Source organism: Myodes glareolus, chromosome 5 (genome assembly GCF_982192425.1).
Source record: "Myodes glareolus chromosome 5, mMyoGla1.1, whole genome shotgun sequence".
Classification (NCBI taxonomy): Eukaryota; Metazoa; Chordata; class Mammalia; order Rodentia; family Cricetidae; genus Myodes; species Myodes glareolus.
Genome location: NC_142030.1, coordinates 104,788,568 through 104,814,374, shown reverse-complemented (window position 1 = coordinate 104,814,374; position 25,807 = coordinate 104,788,568). Strand labels below are relative to the sequence as shown.

General features: G+C 34.6%; 1 protein-coding gene across 5 annotated transcripts in view; it reads right to left on the bottom strand.

Moving 5' to 3' along the window:
- Positions 1 to 25,807, bottom strand: part of Ptpn4 (protein tyrosine phosphatase non-receptor type 4) — a 171,538-nt gene that overhangs the window by 42,779 nt on the left and 102,952 nt on the right. For all 5 annotated transcript variants that reach the window (XR_015001474.2, XM_085688356.2, XM_085688357.2 and 2 more), the window contains 5 exons: positions 17,971 to 18,034; positions 13,388 to 13,560; positions 8,828 to 8,896; positions 3,059 to 3,184; positions 1,155 to 1,313 (listed from right to left, as the gene is read on the bottom strand). Coding sequence is in view for 4 of the 5 variants with exons in the window: in XM_085688356.2 (XP_085544482.1) it covers positions 1,155 to 1,313; positions 3,059 to 3,184; positions 8,828 to 8,896; positions 13,388 to 13,560; positions 17,971 to 18,034 (591 nt within the window). In the remaining variant the exon portion in view is untranslated. The remainder of the gene's footprint in view (positions 1 to 1,154; positions 1,314 to 3,058; positions 3,185 to 8,827; positions 8,897 to 13,387; positions 13,561 to 17,970; positions 18,035 to 25,807) is intronic.

The following is a 25,807-nucleotide window of genomic DNA, read 5'->3' as shown; positions in this document are numbered from 1 at the left end:
TTCTTAAAGACTGATCACATTCTTTATACACTGTATCATATACTCCTTATTTCTAACTCATTAATTATTGCATAGAAATTATCCTTTAATTATATCTAAAGTATATGAGTTATTTCTACTGTATAAGCTAATAAATCAAGATTTATTTGATTCATTATATTAATGAGGATATGCATTAGACTGATGGCTATCAGTACTGAAATAAGAAACTGAATTTATTAATCAGCATAAAAAATGATAGTAGGGGACTGGAGAGATGGTTCAGTGGTTAAAAGCATTGCCTGCTCTTCCAAAGGTTCTGAGTTCAATTCCCGGCAACCACATGGTGGCTCACAACACAACCATCTGTAATGAAGAATATTGTATACTATATATATATATATATATATATATATATATATATATAAATGATAGTAGGAACATACTTTAGAAATGATATGAATAGCCAGGAGTGGTATCACACACCTGGAGGGCAGAGATAGACAAATCACTGTGAGTTCAAAGATAGCCAGGACTACATAGGGAGACCTTGTTTCAAAACATGAAAAAAGAAAAAAAGAAAAGAAAGATATAGACATGCTTTCTATAACTGAGGGAGATAACCATCTCAATTACTTTTCCCTTGATACTTTTCATAACATATTATGTTCATATTTATGATTTCTTTCCTTTAAAAATATTTAAGAAGGCTGTCTTACATTCTACTCCCTGACTACATTATCATATTACTTGAACTAACACTTGAGAGCATACACTAAAAAATCAAAGAATAGTCAGTAACCAGAGTGGTAAAGAGAAAAGAGGCAATAAGACATTTCATCAGGCAGTGGTGGCACACGTCATTAATCCCAGTGCTCAGGAGGCAGAGGCAGGTGAATCTCTGTAAGTTTGAGACCAGCTTGGTCTACAAGAGCAATTTCAGGATAGGCTCCAAAGCTACAGAGAAGCCCTGCCTCAAAAAAAACAAAACAAAACAAAAAATAAAATAAAATAAGACATTTCAAGGACAAATAAATACATTTACAAATACATACTTACAATTACATAAGCAACACCTTGTTTCAAGTACTCTAATTTCCAAGACTATTTCAAGTGAAGAAATTTAATTTACTTTAAACTAAAGAATTAAGAAAACATTGGAAAGGGGGTCTTACGGTGATGATTCCAGAACTATGCTATTAGCTTGCGTTGATGATGGAGATCTCTGATTTACAAAACCATCACTGGGGGATGTGTGAACCACATGGTCTACCAAATGCCCAACAGAAGATGGCCGGACCCGGGTCCCTTCTTGTGGGAATGCAGAACTCCGACTAAATGAAGAGAAACAAAGGCTGAAGAAAAGTATACTTTGAATTTTCCATGTTTTTTGATTATCTGGTTTCATCTTAAAGTGGGTATATATGTTTGTGTGTGTTTTGAAGACTATGTTGACTAGGCAGAATCTCTAACAGTGATATAAACAGAAAGAACACAACATGGGAAGTCAAGACATGACTGCCATCTACGTCTACCATAAGGCCTTTACCCATTCTACTTTACTAGGTTTCACTTATTACTAATCTTATGCCTTATTCAAAATTATGAAACTGACCAGAATAAATGTTCAGAAATAAGAGTCTAGTCTCTGTTATGTTTTCTTCTTAGTGTTTTTAATTTTGTGGAATTTGAATTCCTATGATTATATAATGATGAAGAATCCCACTATTCCTAACCAGCAGTTACATAATTACCATCTTTATAATTATAATTGCAATAGTGAATAACTGAGCACTTGCTATGTACTGGGCATTTTTCTAATTATTTTTTTATTTGTTATGTCCTTTAATACCATAATAAAACTGTAGGACACTTACTATAACAAAGATGCTGAGATTAAAGGCATGTGCCATTGTGTTTATCTATCTACAAATAGGACTTAGCAGATGAGAAAATGGGATGGAAATTAACTTCAAGATTTAAACATTGACTCTAGAGCCACTGCCTCACTGTACTTTTTCCCCAAATCATCCTTAAAATTATTTCATTTCCTAGAAAACTTAATCAGAGCTATTATTATTTAGATCATCTCTCTTATACTCTTACCTGCCCTTCCTTCCCCTTACCCCAGCCTGCCCCCACTCCCTCTCCTCCCCTTTCCTTGCCTTACTTCTCTTCCCTTGCCCTCCCTTCTAGTGTGGGAAATCTGAGGAAGTCTTCCCTTTGCAGTTCAGACAGGGTTAGAGCTGCAGCACACAGCTTTTGGTCCAACTCTGCCTGAGCTTATGAGGCTGCTGTTAGAAAGCATTTTTTAGGCCAGAGGAAGTGCTGAATAGCACTGAATAACAAATATTCAAACAAAGCATTTTCCAACAATTTACACCTTCTTAGCAATCCTGGTATTGCCAGGAGGTGCTGGGACACCTTTAATCCCAGCATTTGGGAGGCAGAGGGAGATGGATCTCTGTGAGTTCAAGAACATAGCAAGATTCAGGACAGCCAAGGGCTGTTAACACAGAGAAACCTGTTTCAAAAAAAAACAAAACAAAACAAAATCGAGGTGGAAATCTACATGGAAATGGACTACATAAACAACAGCTCTATGGAATTTTGAAGTCATGACTAGATACTTAATTACCCTTCTTGTGAAAGTCAACTGCTGAGGAAAGTGAAGGTTGTCCTTCAATCTTCTCGTTCATTCCCTACAGCAATTTTAAGACCACTTTTAACAGTGAGTAGCAAAAAAAGGGGCAATAATGCTTGAAGTAACAAAAATCATGTTTGGGTCTGGTAAGGTAGCGAATTAAGTAAAGGCATCTGCCACCAAATCTGAATACCTGATTTCAATCCTGGGGACTCCCACAGTGGAAGTATTGATTCCCCCAAGTTGTCTTCTAATCTCCATATGCCCTCACATATAAACAAACATACACACAAAAGTAAAATAAAATAAAAGTATTTTTGAAATTTTGATCAAAGGATTTAAATTTTTATATATTATGATGTTTAGGCAATAAAATATGTAGCCAATAACTTAGAAAGTAGCAAAATGCAAGTTCGATGCTGGATTGACACTTACTGATTGGGAGTTCCAGGTGGAGACCGGGATGGGAGGCTCTGTGTCTCTAACCTGTCATCAGACAACGAATTTCTGCTGACTACTTCCCAATCCATTAATTTCCGTGCCAAAGGCTTACTTGGAGATCTGTAGAAAATTTGAATAATACATAGAAAAGTTATGTTTTTATATAACATATAACTATGAATCAAATCTTAAAATTCATTTTAATAGATTATATTCAATGAGTTTGCTTACAAAATGAGTTGTTTTGACAGTATCAAATAATTTCAAAAAGGCTATATTTGCTTTGTAAGACAAAAAAAGAAAGATGGGGCTATGAAGAATAAGATAGGAAACAGGAAATTAAAAAAATAAAAGAGAAGCAAGGTAGTAGTTAACTATCAAACATCTTCTCAAATTACAAAGTTACAGATCTTTGTTTACGTCTATTCTGGAGTACTCGGGATGGTATTTATCACGAGATGTACTAAACAATACTCACTACATTATCTTCTCAATGACTTTTAATTCTGAACCTTCACTTCAATGAGGAGAAGATCAAAAAAGATAATTGTACATACTACATCTATAATTTCTCTTTTATATAGAGTATGATCAGTGAATTTCTTTTCCCTTCTTTTTGTAAAATATTTTAAAAACTACAATATCTTGTGGCAGGTAATAAAAGGATATTTTTAAAAGACATTCTATTTTTAATTGTATGTATGTGTTCTTGTGTGTGTGCGTGTGTGTGTGTGTGTGTGTGTGCGCGCGTGGATGCATGTGAGTGTAGGTGCCTGCAAAGGCAAGAAAGCGTCAGATCTCTTGGAGCTGGAGCAACAGACTGCTGTTAAGCTGACTGATAAGAATTCTGGGAAATAAACTTTAGTCCTCTGCAAAAGTAACCACTGTAATAATTTTAGCAACATAAGGCTGATACTTCCAGGTTCTAAGGGTCATGCAGGTACAGACAAGCCTTCAGGCAGAAGGACCTAATGGCCCTTGGGGGATGTTAAAGGGCCCCAACATGACCCATGTGCAGCATGATTATATTATCTACATATGATTCAGCTAAGCCCTTGCACACATGCATGAGCCCCGTCAACTGCCTGCATATGATGTAGCCACGACAAAACCCTGTGCGCATGCACTAGGCAGCTTTTAAAAGCCCTCTCTCCTCTCCCTCTCTGCACACTAACTTCCCCAGGCCTGTACACGCCCCCTCTAATAAATTCCTAAGTGGGTTTGTTGTATGTTCCCTGTTTCTTTCTTACTCGCGCCAGGTAATTTCAGTAACAATGGCTCCCATCCACTGAGTAAGGATATGTTTTATTATCTATTATCAGCTATCATAGAAATAAAACAGAATTAAGTGATCCCCCCCCCAAATGCTAATCTCCACAGAGCAAATGGTATTAATTATATTCAGAGATATAAACCCTTATAATTTTAGGAATATTAACAAACAAAGTTTTTTAATATGCAAGTTCAAGTACTACCTAAAACTCTTCTAAATAAATGTGTACTGTTTTGATATCTAGAATTATTCTGGAAGTTAATTCAATGAATTAAGTAACTTAAATAAACAAAATAAAACACCCAATATGGCATTAAATCTCAGCAATAAATTCCTTAAGACTCACAAAAATCATGTATGTTATTTTCTGTTACATCACAATAAAGCAAATAGATACCATCATATTATTGTAAAAAGTCAGATCATAAAAAATTTAAATAAAACACTTATTTGTATAAAATAATACAGCCAAGCAGCAACATATATGAACTCAAAGTGGTTGTGACAGCATACACAAAAGCTGTGTAAGTCCAAGCCAGACCAAATCCCACCCTAGCTGAGGAGCTATTGGCAGTTCTTAGCTGCCAAGGGAGGAAAGGTCAGTTTTCTCTAACAGTGAAGCCACTGATAAATCAAACATGTTCTACTGAAAGGCTACATATTCAAGAATATTTGGGGCAGCACAAATTGGTCTTGATGGAGAAAGCAAAACAAAAACCATGACAAGCACAAAGTTGGAGGGCAAAAGAAGTAAGGAGGGGAATAGAAAAAGCTGGGTGAGAGAAGGTGAATATGATCAAAATACATTATTCAAAATTAAAAAAAAAACTTTAAAAATGTGTATCAAAAGGCAACAATTTTTTCAGTGTGGACCCATAATACAAAAAAAAATCTTCATTCTGTGAATTTTATTTTCAGACTTTCCAATAAAAATAAAGACTGCATTTACTGCTATATGTAGTTTTTAGATTATTGGATTTAGAATATTACCTCAAAAATTGTTCATAAGTTTCCCTTTTTATCATGTATTATGTACATACTTTTACATAAATTAAGAAAAGTACCAGTCAAGGCACAAAATAAAAGTAAATTTAAATAATCCAGATATGTTCAAATGGTAAAATCAGTATGTAGCCAAATTTCAAAGTTTGCAGTTGCAGCCTACAATTTGCTTAGTGACATATTAATTACACAAACAGAATAGCTTGAGAGAATGATATTTCATAGTGCTTTTGTGTCACAGAAGGAAACATTAAAATAACCATGCCTACTAGGGACACTGAATGCTAATTCCAGCCCCATGCTAGAAAAATTATTTAAGTTTCTATACTCAATATCTACATTCACCAGTGTAATAGGGGTATTACAATGTCCTTCCTTACCACTTCGATTTTATGACTTCACAGTCATAAACACTGTAGTTTTTAATGCAATGTTTTAGCCTCTTAAAAGGTTAGGTTATGAATAATAAATACTTAAAACCTAAATCATGCAAGTGTCATATCATTTTAGTATTTTAGAGTCAAACACTCTTGATTTGGTCTACTCTCTTTCACCATAAAACAAATGGGTATCTTCTAAAAGAGATGCGGTGCTACTGGTAATACAAACCAACAAGTAAGCAAACAAATACACAAAAATAAATGGACTCAAATGAGCAACAAAGGAATTTAGCCACAAATACTTCTTCCTATCATTTTGAGTTTAACTCACAGGACTTCTTGACTTGAACTCAGGACACCAACAGATTCAGTTACTCACAATGGAGGGCACATACTTACACATTAGTTACACAAATGACAATATATTATGTAATGTCTTCAATTAAAATAATAAGAATCTTAAACTTACCATAATTTACCATCTATAGTTCTTTTAGTATTAATCCTTAATAGTCACAAACTATTCTTTCCTCATAAGTTAGACTAAACTAAGCTGTGAGAGCTAATTAAGATCAATTATAAGAGAAGGAAAATGATCATTTGGAAATCGAGCATACTTACCTAGCACCAATTGTCTGAATACTTTATTCTTGGTAACGAACTAAATATGTTTGTAAATGTCTTGAGTTTAAAAACTAAATTTCAGGCATTTTACTTTATTAACAGTTTTAACCTCAGAGACCCACCCACTCAAGTTTGTTGTCTATGTTTCCTGTTCTGTGCGGAAATTTCAGAGAAAAAAATACCACACTGTTAACAATGTGGTGAGTTTATTTTCTGACCGGGGCACCTTATTTTTCTGTTGATGAGAACTTGGTTCTTCTCTCTTCCTTGAATATTATTATAAGATAACATAAAAAGTGTGAAAGCAATTCAAAGAGTTGATATATAAGGGAGAAAAGGCTTATTGGTAAATTTTTTCATATTAAAATTGAAGACCTTTGTTAACTTTCTATTTTTATGGCCATCTAAAATTCAGAGAGACAAGAAATTTGCAAATGACTTATCACTTTATAAAACCATTAGAGAATTTTAGTAGCTATGTATGAAGTAAAAGCCTTACATAAAATATTCTCAAGGAAGTATAACTCTCAGAGACAGAGCAATCATTAGGATGCCCCAGCAATATTAAAACTGCTCCCATGGACAAGAACACACAGCTACAGAACAGAACATTGCCTAGCATGTGTAAGGCCCTGAACTTGGGAACCTAGTACCCTAAAAAAGAAACACCTACGCCCCATCCACTTTTACACCCCAGCAAACAAAGACAGTACTATACAAACTTAATAGCATTTTAATAATGAATATACAAAACAATGAAGATGTATGAATATCTTCATATTTCTAAAATCTAATATGTTCAAAACAATGAAAACAACACAATAATTTGATTTTTAGAAATATGGGAGTACTGCAAATAAGAGACAGTACAAAAAGCCAGAACAAATTCTTTCTAACTTAGAATTATATTGAGAAGAAGTAAAATTATTTCTTTTGGACAGTTATACAGAAAACACTTTAATTTTCTAAGCAAAGTCTCTTTTTCCAGGTCCATACAACTTTCTGATTGGAGCACTGGACCAAGATTGATACAACATACACACACAGACACACACCCCCTCTTGAGTTTATGCAAGGAAACATCTTGAATAACACCACAAAATTTGTAGGGCTGTCTTGGATGATTTATTTTTCAAGTCATTTGATATTGTTGGGATTTTAGAATATAATGAATTGTCACTCATTGTTAGAAACAAGGAGCAATTTTTACTTTGGAAGGAATTAAAAAGAGAAATGGCAAAACCAAACATAAAACTATTTCTTAAAGAAACATAAAGGTGGAAGATATTAAGAATAAAATTTTGACCAAGTAAAATTCTTTTGTTATCTTTATTAAAGCTTCCAAGTCTCTAACAGCAGTAGATGCCAGATATACAACTAGTACTTCAGGGTTTGAAGCTCTTTAAGTAATTTCCACTAGGAACAAACTCCTGATTCACTATGCCTGTTGTCATCGGTCAGCAGCTGATGTTAGTTCCATCAAATTTGTTGCCTTTCCTCCATTAGTGTGTAGTAAAGCTCTTTATTATTCTTACTTGGATAACCGTAACTATCTCTTAATTAGTCACTAGGTATCAAATCTATACTTTACAAACACATTATTTTTCTGAAATGTAAATTTGATTGTATCATTTCTGTCACTAAAAAGCAAACTGGCCCTAACAAATTTTAATGAAGGGAAGATAATAAATTTTTCAAAAAGGCAAATCAAAAGTATCTTATCTTTTAATAGCATGATTTAAATAAATATAAAAATAAGCTGGATAATAGGACTCTGTACATTTCTCAAAAACATGTAACAGGAAAGTAACTTTCCAACAAAAGGTTGTATAGTGATACTTGATGTAGCCTATTCAAACCTACTGTACTCAATGCATGATTAACGTTCATAAATATGTAACAAAATAACCAGGACATTAGACAAGCTAGTCTCCATTTCATAAACACAGTACGTTGTTTAATAGATCATTTAGAAAACATTGCCAGTAATTTTAAAAATTTGCTTATTTTATGTATATGTGTGTGCTCCTGAGTATACGCATACGCACTACATGCATGCAAGAGTTCATGGTCCAGAAGAGGGCATCAGATCCCTGGACCTGGAGTTACAAGCAGTTCTAAGCTACTATGTGGTGCTAAGAAATGAACTCGAACTTTTAAAAGAGCAGTAAGTACATCTAACTACTGAGTCACCTCTCCAGTCCCCATTTCTAATAATGTTTATTCTTTGAAAAACTCATGTATTTGTTGGGCTGGTGAGACAGATTAGTAGGTAAATAAAAGTGCTTGTTGCTAAGTCCAACAACGTGAGTTCAACCTCAGGACCCACATAGTGGAAGGAGAGAACCAACTTGCAAAGGTTGTCCTCTCACCTTTGCACACACACAGACATGTGTATGTGTGTAATATATCAGAAAATAAAATTATAAAATGTAAAAACAAACAAACAAAAACCCTCAGATAACTAAAACAGAATTGACTTACCTTGCAAATACCCTGTCTTTATTTGCCTTTTCTTTGCCATATTGAACTGACTGGACTTCTGTTCTCCCACTGAAACACATAAATATGCATAATATCTTAAAGGGGACTACAGGATAAAATGACAATATAGAGCATAATTATATTATAATTTATAAGAGACAAGACATTTATGATGACAAGAAGAACAATAAAAGCAGCAGAATAAGAAAGACTGGATTACTTTCCAGTTCCACTGGGATAGGCAAAGCTTAATTAGCAGTTTACAAGATGTGTCCAATAGACACAAATTTGATGACAAGAACCTCTTTCCTGTTGTCCCTGCTAACATGTTCTCTCTAGAGTTAGAGATGCCTTGTATCAAACAAGCTTCACAGCCCTGACTTACGCTACAGGCATAGTTAGCTAATGTCTCCATTACATCTAATTGATGAGCTGAACTTTGTGGTATCTTGGATAACTTTTCTTTCCTTTTCTACTACCAATTATTATATCTATGAAGACAGCCTATCAACTCCTTCCATGGCCCAATGCAGAAAATTTCAGATTTTTGAATATAGGAAAGAAATGAGGTCAGAAATATTGGGGATGCTGGGCACAATTTTTGCCTTGAAGTTTATTTGCCTAGAAAGCACACTGTGTACACAGAGGAGATATCTATCTGGTCATTCTCTGTGGTACATCACAGAGAATGTGTGTTCAGTTAACTATGTTATTGAAAGAGTAGTTCTCAGTGAATCGATGAAGACAACCTGTTACTGAGGTGTGAATGAACATAAATTTCTAGTACGGAAAGTAGAACCATTTACAACTATAGATATTTATTGTATATAAAAGTAGCCAAATATATGTTCTCACAGCCACACAGGCAAATTTCAGACTACATTCGTAGGGCAAATTTAAATAGTTGTGAACTAAATGGTATGATTGATTTTTAATGTAAAAATGGGAAACTTTTATAAAAAAATGTTGGTTAATGTTTCCTAGAAAATTATATTGCCTCTAAGACGATCATATATTCAGGTTTACTAGTTTAATGCATTTAATCCCTTGGATATATAGAATTGGAATAAACACATATGTAAACAGAGGTGGTTAAGAAAGCAATAAACCTTGTTAATCTTTCCAGCTCCACTTTTTATTTTCAATAATATTTCAACATCTTAAATATAACAATAGCATCAGTATTCCTAGTCATTGCTTACCATGAGGGGAGGGAGTTAATCAATGTCTATTTTGGGCATGTCTATTAAAGAAAGAATTGTATGCAGCTAGACAGATCATGCTGACTTTACTACTTCACTTGCAAGACAATTCACACTTAATAATTTAAAAGTGCTTCAGATACATTCTAAAGTTAAGAACTACAAACACAGAACTTAACTTTTGAAACTATAAATTATATGACCTGTGTCTAAACACGAATATGAAACGGGCTGTCACAGCCCCTAATTCTGTACCCCTGGGCTTTGCTACATTTACCATGGGGCTATAATTGAATACACTCCACATTCTTGATTCCTTTCCCACTTTACTTTCTGCTAGGATCTGCTTTCACAATGTGTAGAAGAAGAAAGATCAGAAAAGTAAGAAAAACGCAAAGTAGTACTGGGACCTGCTTCAGAAGACCCGGGAACAAAGAGCAGAGAAGCACCACACCTTGAGGAAGCAGTACTTCTGTGACAGGCCCAGGTCTAACTGGACTGGCCATGATAGTATCTCTGAAGTATAGTAGCAGGTGTAGGCTCAGGGAATTCAAACCAAGAGTGACCCTTGCATATTACTCCTCTTGCATACTTGGTTCTCAAGAATCACCCTTCCTTAATGTACTTTCCCATTTTTGTTTGTTTTTTGTTTTTAAAAGACTATGTAACCAAGCCTAAGTATTGATTTTCTTTTACACAAAATATCAAAAAGAAATGTGAGTTTCTCTAACTCAGTCCTGAGTGATATATGAATATGGCAGTAAAGTAGATTGAAATACAACTCTATTGCTCAAAAGGCTGGAATAACAAGTCAAAGTTCATAGCAAGCAGGAATAGCTGAATGTTCAGAGGGATTTATATTGCATATTTTCTATAACATACTCTTGAAGAGTTAAAATAATATAAAAATCTTTAGCAATATTAGGATACCAAATTGTGACAGTACGAATTTAAAAAATGAGGAACTACCAACTGTTACATACATATACATAAGCTTATTACAGTAACTTGAGTAATTAAAAAATATAATGAAAAGGACAACAAAATATAAGTTGGTCTTCAGTTGGAAATAATCATTACAAAAAGATAAAAAACCATTTTGGGGGAAGGGCAGTGGTGGTGCACGCCTTTAATCCCAGCACTTGGGAGGCACAGTTCAAGGCCAGCCTGGTCTACAAGAATAAGCTCCAGGACAGGCTCTAAAGCTACAGAAAAACCCTGTCTTGAAAAACAAACAAAAACCCATTCTGGAACTTCGTATATACTGACTTAGAAAGAATGTTGTATGGTCAGAGTAACCTAATTGACTATTTTTTTTTCCTTATTTTATCTAAGAGCTGTTTGAGATGAACTGGAGGTTAGCTACTACACTCTACTCATTTCTTTGTAGTCTAAATGAAACCGTGTGTGGATCCTTGCATAATTACACTGATGGTCACGTAGGAATTAAACTCATTTAAAGAATATCTTTAAAGGTTAGCAATGTTCTCCCCTTCAGAGAGAACTGGAGTGCACTGGACATTCCTGTCCCTGCTGAAGCTATCAGCAAGAACCTGTGTTTTCTTGATTGTCATCATTGACCTGACACTCTCTTCCTCAGTATACTTAACCATTAAAATGGCAAGTACTGCATAGTATCTTTCCAAATACTGCTTTTAGAAAATTAAAAAAAAAGAAAAAGGCTTTGCTAAAACATGTTGTCAAGCTACATAAGATTATGCTGTTTTCTTTTTTGGTAAAAAAGAAAAAAAAAGATTAAATTCTACTTCATGGCTGATATTGAATTCCTATACTTACATTTCTTTCCTTGCGGTGACAGGCATGTATATTAAGTGATATATCATGCACAAATGCTGTTATTGTATTTACTGATATTATACGTTGAGCATTTATAAATATTGGGGTTTATGTTAGTAATCTTTTGGAAGTATATCTAAACATTTTTAAAATAATATAACAATTTATTCCATCATAAAATAACAGAGATGGAAAGTCACCAGTAACTTTTTCTGCATGAGTCGTACTAGATTCCATTTCAAAACTAGCTTTTATGTGTTTAGACTTCTACAGATAAAACTAATCAGGGCTTATTTTTTGTTCCCTTTGGGAGAATTTTTTTAAAAAAGTTAATAAATGCCAATGTCACAGCTGAATAGGAAAATTATTTCTCATATAGCACAGAAAATCCATTATGATTGGCATTAATTGTAAATTTCAAAATAGGTAGTAGACAGAGTTTAGAATATTCCCAACACAAGGGCATGATGTACATCTGAGGCTATAGATATATCTGGTGATTACATGCTGCATACACATCAAAGGCCACACTACATCTCATTGTGTGTTCATCAAAAAATTACTTTAAAGAGAATAAGTAAAATATATTTAAGGGGACTGGAGAAACGGCTCGGTAGTTAAGAGCACTGATTGCTCTTCTAGAGGACTGAGGTTTGATTACTAGCACCTGAGCAATAGCTCACAACTGTCTATAATTCCAAACTCAGGGGATCTCTTCTGCCTTCTCTGGGCATTGCTCACATGTGGTGCATAGATATATAAGCAGACAAAACACCCATACACAGAAAATAAAAATAAAGGAAAAACTTTTAAGACATAATTTTAGGAAAAGTTATTTCTCTGAATTCATGCTGAATTATAGACAAAGAATACAGGAAAAGGTCAGGATCTAGGGATCTTTTTTGTTTGCTTGCTTAATGGTTGTTTTGAATTCTTTCAGGCTGGATAACTCCAAAACCTGCTAAACTGTAGACTATATATTGGCTTTTACAAATGAAATGAACATATCTTATAGAAAAGTTTCCATATATATAATAAATAAACTGGAAACTATAAAATCTGTTGAGATGGTAACTATACAAATATAGTTAATTACTAAATAAAATAATTATACAGCACAATCACAAGCACAGGTCTTCAAGCTTAGTATGCATCACAAGACATCATATGATGTACTGATACAGACGTATAGAAAGGATTTTGACTCTGTAGGTTTTGGAACTAACAATGATTCTATTGCTTTGTATATAGATCTTTAATGAATTCATTTATTTTTTAAATCTATTTTATGTATATGGGTGTTTTGTCTGTCATATGTCTGTGTACCATATGCATGCCTGGTGCTCCTGGGGGCCAGAAGAGGATGCTGGATGCCATGAAACTGTGGTTGCAAATACTGAGAACTGCCATGTGGGTGCTGGGAATTAAACCTGTGTCCGTCCGGAAGAGAAGCTAGTGTTCTTAATCTATGAGCCCTTTCTTTAGCCCTAGACCTTTAATCTAAAGGTAAGCGGAAACAAAATCTCCCCAAATAAAGTGTTAGTACAAAAGTAGTACTTACCAGTACCGGAATTTGGAACCCAGGGTAAAATAATGAGCAAAAAAATTCTTTTGAGGTGGAAGTGGTCTATCCAGGCGGAAGAATGTATGATGTTCCACACATGCTTTCCACAAGTTTTTACAAGCTCTGTAATTCACCATATTAAATCCCAGCAATGTTTCTCTAGATTCATGCTATATTAAAGGACAAAATTCAGAGAATATTGGAAAATATCAGGATCTGATAATACTTTTGACAGATAAATTAAGCAAGTCCTATAAATGTTAATATCCTCCTTTATGATTTTGTTTATTCAACAACGACTCAGTGAACTAAGTGAAAAGATAAGTAAAATGCACTATAGTAATTTTACAACTTTTAGGGACTTCTATTCTCAATCATAATTAGAAATAAGTTTAATTTTTTTTTACCATTTTCAAATTTTATTAGTTATGAGTCTGCTTCAAAATATAATCCCGGAACATAAATTAAATTCATAATAGGTCCACAAATTGCAATTATACCTTGAATAAAGATAAGAATACTCAGCACCTTCAAGCACTATTACAAAATCACATTATAAACTGACTAGTGCTAAAACAGAATAACTTTAGTTTTTCTTTTTTGCATAAGCCACATTACAGCAAAGCACATATCTCCTGAGTTCTGACTCCAGACAATGCGACCAGTCAATGCAGACTATGACAGATCGTTCTATGCCCCCTGGTAATACTCTCTATTCCTTCTTACACTAGATTATCTTCTAATGATAATTACCTTGTTGTCATGACCAAAAATTAGTCATACTTGTTTTAATTTTTCATGCATTCTATTGTAATATAGCACAACAGTTTATCTACTGATTATAGACATATGATATTTCCCATTTGGAATAGAAGAGTAATGTTGTATGTGTGTATGTATATATGTATGTGTGTATACACACATATATATGTGTGTGTGTATGTATATATAGGTGTGTGTGTGTTCCTAGCATCTGTATATATACATGTACATATTTCTGTACCTAGATCATAACATATATGTTTAGCTTGAGTGGTCAATACTTCCAACAGCAGAGTGTGTTTTATCTATATCCTAACCAGTTCTGCAATTTTCTACTTTGGTTTTGTATTTGTTAACTGAGACAGCATTTCACACTGTACCTTAGGCTGGCCTGGAACTCACTATGAGGTTCAAGCTGGACTTGAACTTATGACAGTTCTCCTACCTTATCTTTTGGGTATTGCATTATAATCATGTACCACACCATCTAATTTCAGTCTTTCTTACTTCACTGCCTTGATAGACAGGCAGAAGTGGAACATTTTGGTTGTGACCTATACCTATTCTAGTTGATTAATAAAATTAAATATCCTTTCATGTTAATGGTCAAGTGGATTTTCGGAAGGGGGGTTGGGTAAAGCACGGCCTCTTCTGTAGACCAGGCCAGGTTATTTGTGGCAATAACCCTCTTAGTTTCTTAAATGCTGGGATTATAGCTTTGGGTTGCCATGTTTACCTTGTATTAGTTTTTAAGGCAGGCTCTCACATTGTGTAGCCAAGGTTGATTTTGAACTCACAACTTTCTTGTTTTAACCTTGTTAAGTATCTGGCTACCATGTGGATACTGTCCTTCCTGAAATTGGTATTCAAGTCACTGGCATATTTTCTGTTGGATAGGATATATATATATATATATATATATATATATATATATATATATATATATATGGACTTGTACAGGCATGTATACTACATATATAGTCAGTGCTACTTTACTCTCTTAAGGAGACCTCTTGATGAACAGTTACCAGTTTTGAAACAGTCCAAAAAGATCAATTAATTATCTTTAACGTTAAGAACTCCTATGCTTTCTTCAAGGAAAATTTTCATCATGGAAATATTTTCCATAATTAAGTCATAATAAAATGTTCATATATAAGAATATATTTCATATTAGAAGGCAAAATAATTAAGCATAACTTGTTGATCACTAGAAAATTAAATGTACCATTAACAATTGTTTGTACATGCACTATTAGTTTAAGTGTTATATACTATATAATGAATATTATGAAAAATGACAGAATGTCTCACAGAGCATAATACAGAAACATTCTTAGTATGTGTGCACTATGATGTAGATATATTACCTCCCTCTTAAACAATTGCTTCAAACAGTCTGCATATAATTTGGACACTAACTGTACTTGAAATGCAATAACAATTTTTCCAATTAAACAATGGACATAAAGCATCTTAAAAGTGCAACAGGCCAAGCAGTGATTTAATTAAAAAAAAAAAAAGAGTAAGTGCAACAAATTAAAGTTTGGATTTGATGCTGTGGTTTAGGCACAAAGTCTGGCTTTGTAGCTCTACATGTCTGAAACTTTCTATGTAAACCAGGGCTAGCCTTGAACAAGCAGCTACCCCACAATGTCTGCCTCCAGAGCACAAGGATTGCAGGTGTGCATCACTACACCTGACTATAAGTTTGGATAGTTATAAACAAATGTTGTACAAACAAACATTGGCAACATGACCTGTGAAGTATTCCTGTATGTGGTCTTTAACCACTCCCTATTTGGCTTTTGATACTAACTGATACAATCTCTGAGAGAACAAGTATGAGAACTAAATAATAAAAATGGTTCATATATTACCAGGCACATATTGTTTTAAATAAATGTTACACTTCATAATTGTTGTTGTTGTTATTATCATTATTACTAATAACACATTCACCACAATGAGGTAAACTAGAAAAGTTCCTTCTACAACTCTCTATAGTTACTCCAAGTAAAATATCTGTTCTCTAATGTCTGGATAACAAGATTCATTATACTTTCTTCTCTGGATATTTACTCATACACACACAGTGTGACTGTTCTGTACCAGGATTAGTCATAATATTCCCCACTAACAGGAGAATGAACTGATAGTTTATGGCATATGCACTTAGTAGAATATCACACAATAAGGAACCATGCAACATCATGGATGTCAGTACAATAATATGAATTACACATAGTGAAGGAAAAGAAGGCAAACACAAATAAACATGCTATATGGCTTCATTTATGAGCTATGAGTGTCAACTAATTTATGACAGTACAAATGAGAATAATGCTGCTTATCTGTTGGTAAGGTTAATAGCTGGAAGTGGACACCTCCTCCATTAGCACAGGACTAGGTCATGCTCTATGTATTAATATGAGTTTATCAAGTATATACTTAAGGTCTAAGTATGTTCCCGTACTAAATTTCATTTTGGTAAAAATTCTATTTTTAAAATTCTCCCATATTTGGTAAACATAAATGATAAACCATAATCACAAAAAAATAAGACACTTTCTTCTAACAGGTGGATATTGTAGCTAATTCAAATACAATGTTAAGATTTTAAGGAAATTTTACACATACACATCTTAAAAAAATGATGTGAGATTCCCGTCTGTATGCTGTGACTATCCCTGGTTAATAACGAAACTATCTTAGGCCTGCACAGGGCAGAATACAGGTAGGCAGAGAAAACTAAACTGAATTCTGGGAGGAAGAAGGCAGAGTGAGTGAGATGCCATGTAGCTCTGCCAGAGACAGGCAATGGAACTTTATCTGGTAAGCCACAGCCTTGTGGCAATACACAGATGAATAGAGATGGATTAAATTAAGATGTAAAAGTAAGCCAATAAGAATTTAGGGCTAATGGGCCAAGCAGTGATGTAAATAATATAGTTTCTGTGTGATTATTTCGGGAGTCTGGGTGGCTGAGAAGCGAACAAGCAGCCTCCTAAAACAGATTGGCAACCAATGTAGGGCCATTGTGTATTAATTTGCAAAGATTTATAAAAAATAATGCAAACCAAGAACAGGTTAGTTATATTCATGTCTGTAAATATGTATGTGTTTTGTGCCAAAGTCTTGCCTTATAACTCAGGATAGCTTCAAACAGATAGTCCTCCTGCATGCTTGTGATTACAGGTTTATGCCACCATACCACACAAAGCTAGTTTAATTTGATAAAACAGGTAAAATAATTTCTAAGATGAAGTTGTTTTAACACTATACTATCACTTTGATACAAGATGTAAGTCCATGAACTAGAAACAAATATTCAGCACTCCCAAAATGAAATAAGCTTTCCTATGAAAAGAACTCCTATGGATTTAATATGGGAGAGAATTAGAAGTATTTACATTCATGTGCTTTTGTCTACAATGACAGAAAGTTTTGATTTTTTTATCACTGAGTGTTGATAGGCATGTAGGTGCACATACGCACATGTATTAGGATGCCAGAGGATAATCTCAGGTAATATTTCTCGGCAATACTGTCCCTTTTATTGGAGACAGTCTCTCAAAGGCCTGGAGCTCTCCTCTCCCATTAAGCTAGACTGGCAGATCAGGGAGCTGGATGGATCAGACTGCCTCTGAGTTCTCACAGCTAGATTATAAGTGCAGCTTTTTTATTTGGGTTCAAGACACCCAACTGCTGTTCTTGCAATTGTATAAACCCTTTACAAATTGAGCCATTTTCCCCGCCTATGTCTAGGCAATCTTAAAGATTTCATTTGTATCAATAATTATTAGATCAATACTCACCAATTCTTTTCTAAGTTGAATAAAAAATTGTTTGCATTTAAAAGAAATTTTTACAATCTTCAACCTGCATAAAAGAGAATTGGAGTGTTCAAAATTACTGGCTAAATATGAAAATATCAAAAGATTTGGAAAATTATAAGTATGATTTTTCATATTTTATGGTTTTTGAAAATTTCATACATTTATAGGATGAATATTAATCAATCTACTCACAAGTACCTCCAACTCCCTCTGATACTACCACACTTTCTCCTTCCTAACTTCATGGCCTCTTTTCAATTTTTGTGTCTGTTACTAATAACCCCAAGTTCAATTACTGCTGCCCATGTGCACACAGGTAAGTGGCCATGATCTTAAGTTTAATGTATGCCAATATCTTAACATTTTGTCATATAATCTCTAATACATATATCAATAATGTAACGTTTATGGAGCTTCCTAGAAAACAACAACAAAAAAAAATCTAGGTGCTCAACTGAGAAAAATTTTACCAAATTCTATCTTCTATGAATTACGTATTTCCCAATTTTCTATTTTCAGAAATATTCACCAAAATTAAAATCTCAACAAATATAAATAACATTTAAAACTTTTAATACTACAAAGCATGCAAGAAGGAAAGTGTAAAATTTAAGGGTTTTATAAAAACTTTTTATTTTAAAAACCATTTAAAAAAACTTATACACTACCTTTTAAAATATATGTAACTTACTTTATTTTTGTTTGCTTTTTAAGACAGAGTCTCACTATATAGCCTTGGTTGGCCTGGAATTCACTACTGTAAACCAGTTTGGTTTGCCTCTGACTTTACTGTGGCCACCACACCCAGCTTAATATATGCAATTTATATAACATTAATTTCTCAATGTTCCATTAGTACAATTCTTGACTCAAGCTGGTTTGACTTCTTATAATAACCATATAAAAAATAACACTCAGATCTTTTTTGGCTGTAACACTTAAAGGCTATGAGGCCAAAGAGACTGAATCTTAGTAAAATGTGATTTGGGACCCAATTTTCTAATATTTCTAAGATTTGACAGTGGTGCTAAGTTTTGATCTTCATGACTCATACCTGTATCTATTAAGAAGCTCTCAAAGAATAAAGTTCTCTGATCTCAGTCACTTGAGAAGACAAATGTACCAGTCATACTTAGGCAGATCCTTTAAGAGTGGGGAAATACAAGTTTAGGTTTTAGGTCTGAACTTTGTGTTGCTGGGGGAATGAACCCAGGACTTTACACATGTCAGTCAAGTGCGATAATACTGTGCTAAATTCCCAGACCCAGGGTTGAAATTTATTATTTTTCTATTATACCTTGTGCTCTTACTTCATAAAAAACAACATGGATATATTATTTTCTCATATAACAGAGGGTATTATTTTCAGAAAGTAAAAAGACTGGATAAAATAGCCTGTAGCTGTGAAAAGAAAGTAATTTAAAAATCTATACAGAACTACATATAGTTTTAAATTTATACATTAATATTAAGAACAAATAAAAAATGCGACTCATTTCTAAATGGACGAGAGAGAATCTAATTCTAGTCATCTTCATTTTACAAACACCAGAAAACATCAAACAATGCAAAACTTTACACTGGATGACGGTCTTTAACAAAAGTCTACTTATATGACTTGTGTTTCTTACAAATATATTCTATCAAACAATGAACAACACTTGTTTTATAAAATAAGATAGCTATAATACTTCTTCCTTTGATTTCCGTGTTCTTGATTTATCTTCTATAGTGAATTCTACCAATCTGTCTCTTTATGTTTCATATATACCTCTTGTAAATAGAATATATATAAAATTTTCAATCCCTTCTGAGTATTTCAAAGAGAAATGATAAAATATCAATAGCATATAAATATTGATGAAATATCAATAGCATATAAAAGATGGTCAACATTATTAGCTATAAAAGAATACAAATTAAAATTAAAATGAGATATCATTTAGCACCCAGCAGGACGTCTTTAAGTCAAAAGACTAACAATAAATGGTAGGGAGACTATGGTGAAATTAACCTAGCACATATCCTATTGGGGATGGAAGGTGATAGATACCACCTTTGAGAAAAAAGCCTGACGAACTTAGAAATTCTAATCCTTTGTATATGCCCCCTACCAACACTTATACAAATATGCAGTGGAGTACCAGTCTTTAAAGTCAAAAGGAATAACTGATGAGCTGTGAAACAAAATGTGATGTAACTATTCAGCCTTAAAAGGGGCACTGATTGATATATGCTCTAAGACAGATGAATGTTAAGAACATGCTAAGTGAGTCACTCAAACACATGGTATATTATCTCATTTTAGAACAAAATAGAAATATAATTAGGGCTGGAAGTAAGAGGCAAGACAAGGGGTACAAAATGATTTATAACGAATGATCTTTTTGGGACAATGAAAATGGTTCACAATTATATTAGGTGATGTTGTGTTCTTTAACTATACTATAAGCACTGTATAATTTTCCAGTGGAATACATAAAACATATAAATTATAAAGTTTAAAAATCCGTTTTGATAATCTGCCTCTTTCAATCTGAAAGGGTGGTTGCTATTTTTCCTGAAGAACTTAGTTTAACGCTTCTCATATGACAGGATTTCCTTAATTCTCTTGCTTCTGCAACTATAGACCAAGTTAATGAGTTTCATCTTTGAACACTTGCAAATATTTCACTCTATCATTCATGGGCTTTCCAAAGACAAGTGTCATGTAATTCTTGTTCTTATTTCTCTGCAAAATGATGTTTTCGGTGTTTTCATTCTCTTGAAATTTGCAGTTGAATCCAGATATGATTTACTGACTAAAAGGAATCAGGTAAACATTCCTCAGCTGAAACTTCATGTTCATCTGACAGGACGAAGGCTGTGGCTACTGCACTGTGAGCAGCCTGAAGTGCGGGCTTAGCTTCTGCAAGTGCCCTTATTCTGCCACTGTCATTGTCTCTGGTTTACTATTAGTCTCTTTCAATTGCCTTCCTTGCAATTTTTCAGCTGTAATCCCCTGTTATTAAACAGGACCTTTGTTGATACGGCCTGTAATATGTGAGCTGGGGAATCCGGTTTAATCCTATGACGAAATTTAAGTGGCATCGAAGAAGTCCATCCCCCTTAACTCTCACCATGAGAACAGGAAAGAGCACTTGGTTCATAAACTCATAAAGGTTGAAGACTCTCAGAAGATGGGACATCTTAAGTTTTGTCTTAATCCATTCTAGATCTGCCACCTGGCAATGAGTCACCGCCACCTTTTAAACAGTCTCAATCATCCATTCTCTGTAGTCACTTGTCTCCAACTCTCAAGGCAGGAGTTTACTCTGGGAACTTAAAGAAAGTTGTCAATTTTCAGTTTCCTTTGGGTTTTTCTTTGTTGTGGCAACAGGACAGTGAACACCTTACATGTCAGATCAAGAAGCTAAACTCTTTGTCTTTCTTTTATTATCTTAATGTCTTCGTTTTCTTGTACTGCATATTGTAGAGAATACTTGGAAATTATCCATTATAGCTCATGATGATATGGGCTTGATAGTCCTAGCAGCTTTAAATCCCATATATTTAATTATTGAAAGCAATATTTAAAATTCATATCATGAAATATGTAGATCAAATAATAAAAATCCCGAGACAGATACTGGGGTTCAACCTGAAGATCAGAAAAGCAAAGCAGCCAAGGCACTAGAGAGCTCTTACCTGTAGACTGAAAAAGAACGAGTTCCTGGACATCCTGCCTTATATTCCTCTCTAGAATTAAAGGTGTGTGTGCCTTCCTAGTACTGGGATTAAAGGTAGGAGCCACCATCACCTGGATCTGTTTCTGCATTGATCTTGTGTAGTCCAGGGTGGCCTTGAAGTCATAGAGATCCATCTGTCTCTGTCTCTCAAAACCTGGAATTAAAGGTATGTGCTACCATTGCCTGGGCTCTCTAGTGGCTTAGTTTTACATTCTGGTCTTTATTTATAAAACATAAATAAAATATCACTATAGAAATATTTTCTAATTAATAATTCAATGTTAACATGAATTGTTTGTTTTTCTTAAACCCAACCTGCATAAGGCTTTGGGCATACGAGTATTATTTCTCAATTTTAAGCCAGCTTCAAATACATTTAAATGATGCACCAAGTCTTCCATCACAAATATCCAACATAAGCTGATTTCTCAAAATTCACTGTCTCCTTCCAACTGAGAACCCTTTTTTGCATACCATAAAAGCCATCTCAAATTTAGTAAAATATTCCACATAGTATATTCTTTTCTGTTCACACAAAAATAATCAGTAGTTCGCCAGAGTCCTCATTTTATAAAAATGAAACAGTAAAAAAAAACAAAGATTATATAATACAGAGCTTTGAAAATACAGTTTAATTATCATTCGCATCTTAAGTACGATCTCCTGAAATAAATTATGATTCTAACATTTACATATAGTATAAAAATTAATTTTTGTGCATCCTATCTATACTTACAAGCAAGAATTTTGTTATTGTTCATTTGATTTTCCCCTTGAACATGCCACAATTTCAATTATACAGAAAATATTTCAAAGGTAGAAGATGAAACACTAAACAATCTTTAGTTTCACCAGTTTTTTGAATTTATAATACAGTTTACCAACTTTAGGTGAGCAATTCAAGAATTTTAATAAATCTATTCAACTGCATAACCCCCACAGAGCAATCATGCAGCATTTCTGCCATCCTTACAAAGTCTCCTTGGTGCTGGGCAGTAGTGGCGCACACCTTTAATCCCAGCACTCGGGAGGCAGAGGCAGGCAGATCCCTGAGTTTGAGGCCAGCCTGGTCTACAAGAGCTAGTTCCGTGACAGGCTCCAAAGCTACAGAGAAACCCTGTCTCGAAAACAAACGAACAAACAAAAAACAAAGTCTCCTTGGTACCCATTTACAGTTAATAGCCTCTTCCCATTTAAAATATATTCTAAGGTTTCATATAGAGAAAAGTACATTCTTTTGGACCTGGTATAAAAATGAAGGTAGGGGTATCAATGTTTTAGTGTATCAACAGTTCATCTCGTCTTAATGGTAAGGAGAATTATACCATGTGGATATGCCATAATTTGTTTATTCCTTCAGTTGATGCACATTTTGATTTTCATTTTATGTTATGAACACTTTAGCTATGAATTTTATGAACAAATTTTCTTTATATATATATATGATCTAAGTTTCTCATGCTAGGATTACATGGCTCCATGTTTGGTCTATTGATACCTGACCAATGTATTTATTAGTTACTTCTCTTATTACTATGACAAAACACCTGGCAAAGACAACACAAGAAAGAGAGTTTATTCTGGCTCACACTTTGAGGGCACAGTCCATTAAGGAAGGGAAGACATGGCAGCAACAGCAAAAGATAACTGTGTCCGTAGTCAAGAAGCAGTGAGAAAAACAAATGCTAGAATTCAGCTTTCTGTTTTCCATTTGGTTCAAGATTCCAGGCTATGAAATTATGTTGCCCACATTTACGGTGGTCTTTCCAGTTCAATTAATCCAGTGGTTTTCAACCTTCCTAATGCTCCGGTCTTTAATACAATTCCTCATGCTTTCGTGACACCCTCCCCCCAATTATAAAACTATTTTCAGTGCTACTTTACAACTGAAATTTTGCTACTGCTATGAATCATAATATAAATATTTTTGGAGACTGAGGTTTGTCCAAGGGGTCACAACTTTTCAGATATTTGTTTCTGTTATCAAAGTCTTTACTAGTTCCAACACTGCTCAAAAGACTTTCTCAAGCCTCAAATAGTTCCTTAACTATGAGCCTTGAACAATGAGTAAAGCGAGTTACATACATTCAATGGTACAGTCAATAGTTCCATTTTAAATATCAAACTAAAGCAAGATAATTAACCCTGCAAGGAAAATGCGAACTCTTGTAAGCTCCATGTGAGGCTTTTGGGTAAGATGATGGAATCATGTGGGCTCGAAGGGTTGGGCAGACAGACCCCTCCAGTTCCAATACCTGCAGTATATACACAGACTCGAATCAGTTCCATTCCATTTCCTCCTGTAGCATTCCTACAGTGGACATCCCTTGGTTCATCAACAAAATCTTAGAATCTCCACCGAAACCTGAACTTCACTTTCACAACTTCATGCAGTAGCCTCTTGGCCACTTCTTTTTAATGGGACTCTAACCCTCCCATATATTAACTGACTTCAGCAGATCTCTGAAACCATTACACAAGACTGCAGGGCCTCCTCAATCTTATATCTTAATGCCTACAATGTCAGTATCAGATGCACAAAAGTGCTAATTTCTGTTGTCAACTCAGAATGGAGCTCAGTTGCAGCCTATTTGGTGACTCTGGGAAACAAGTTTTGTTTTGTTGAGACAGGGTTTCTTTGTGTAACAGAACTAGCTTCCCTGAAACTAGCTCTGTAGACCAGGCTGGCCTCCAACTCAGAGATCCGGCTGTCCCTGCCTCCAGAGTACTGGGATTAAGGGTGTGCACCACTACTACCCGGCAACAGTTGCTTTTGAGCAAGGAAACCCTTGAGCAATATTCTCAGTTTAGGTTTTCTCTTTTCAAATAAATTTGCATTTTCCACAAGATGGAGCTTTCAGTATTCTTGGGATACCATTCCTATGAAATCAGTGTGAAGGGTCTTCTTCACTGGGTCTACTCTCTAATGATTACAGCTCTTTGAGCCTGCCTTTTCCATAGTTTCATACTTGCTCATACTCTTCTTCACAGACCTCCACTTTTCATCTCTCTGCTCCACTTTTTACTGTTGGTTAAGTGTAAGCTAAAGAAGGCTGTAAGCAACAAACAACACAATACTGCCTTGAAATTTCCTCTAACAAATAAATTAGCCCATTCCTTTTCAATTTGTCTAACTTAAATTCTCAGGACTTGAGCCAAATAAAGTTAGATTTCTTTATTCCTTTAATTTTTTTCTTTCCAGAATATAACATGAATGGCTTCAAGCCCAGATCCCCATAAAGTACTTGTTCCCCTTTAAGACCTCATGAGCCAAAGAAAGAAAGAGAGAGAGAGAGAGAGAGAGGGAGAGAGAGAGAGAGAGAGAGAGAGAAAGGAAAGAAAGAAAGAAAGAAAGAAAGAAAGAAAGAAAGAAAGAAAGAAAGGAGAAAACCAAAAAAGCCTGGCAGTGGTGGCGCACGCCTTTTGATGCCTCTGATCCCAGCACTCGGGAGGCATAGGCAGGTGGATCTCTGTGAGTTCGAGGCCAGCCTGATCTACAAGAGCTAATTACAGAGCAGGCTCCAAAGCTACAGAGAAACCCTGTCTTGGGGAAAAAAAGGGGGGGGGGCACCTCATGAGCCAGGCCTCCACTATCCAGTATTCTCTGAATCCTGGCAATCCTGGCCTTCCACAATGACCCATTAAAGTTCTGCTTACAGAATTCTGGGGTTTTTATAATCCAAAACTCTAAATTCTTCTACACTTTCCCATACAAACTAGTTCCACAGGCTTAAGAACCACATAGTCAGTATTAAAACAGCAAAACAGCAACAACCTTATTGCTGGCATCAATTGTCTGTATTAAGTATTTTTCTTGTTGTTATGACAAAAGTAACTTAAGGAAAGAAAGGATTATTTTGGCTCACAGTTTGAAATTACAGTACATCACGACAGAGAAGGCATGGTGGCAGCTCATCACACTGAGTCTGCAGTTAGGTAACACAAGTTAATGAGGCTAGTATTTGTGTTCGTTTTTTTTTTTTAGTTCATGGCCCCAGCTCATGGAATGCTGCCACCCTCACTTAAGAGGGTCTTCCCACCAAAATTAGTCATATGGTGAAAGCACCTCACAGACAGGCCTAAAGGCT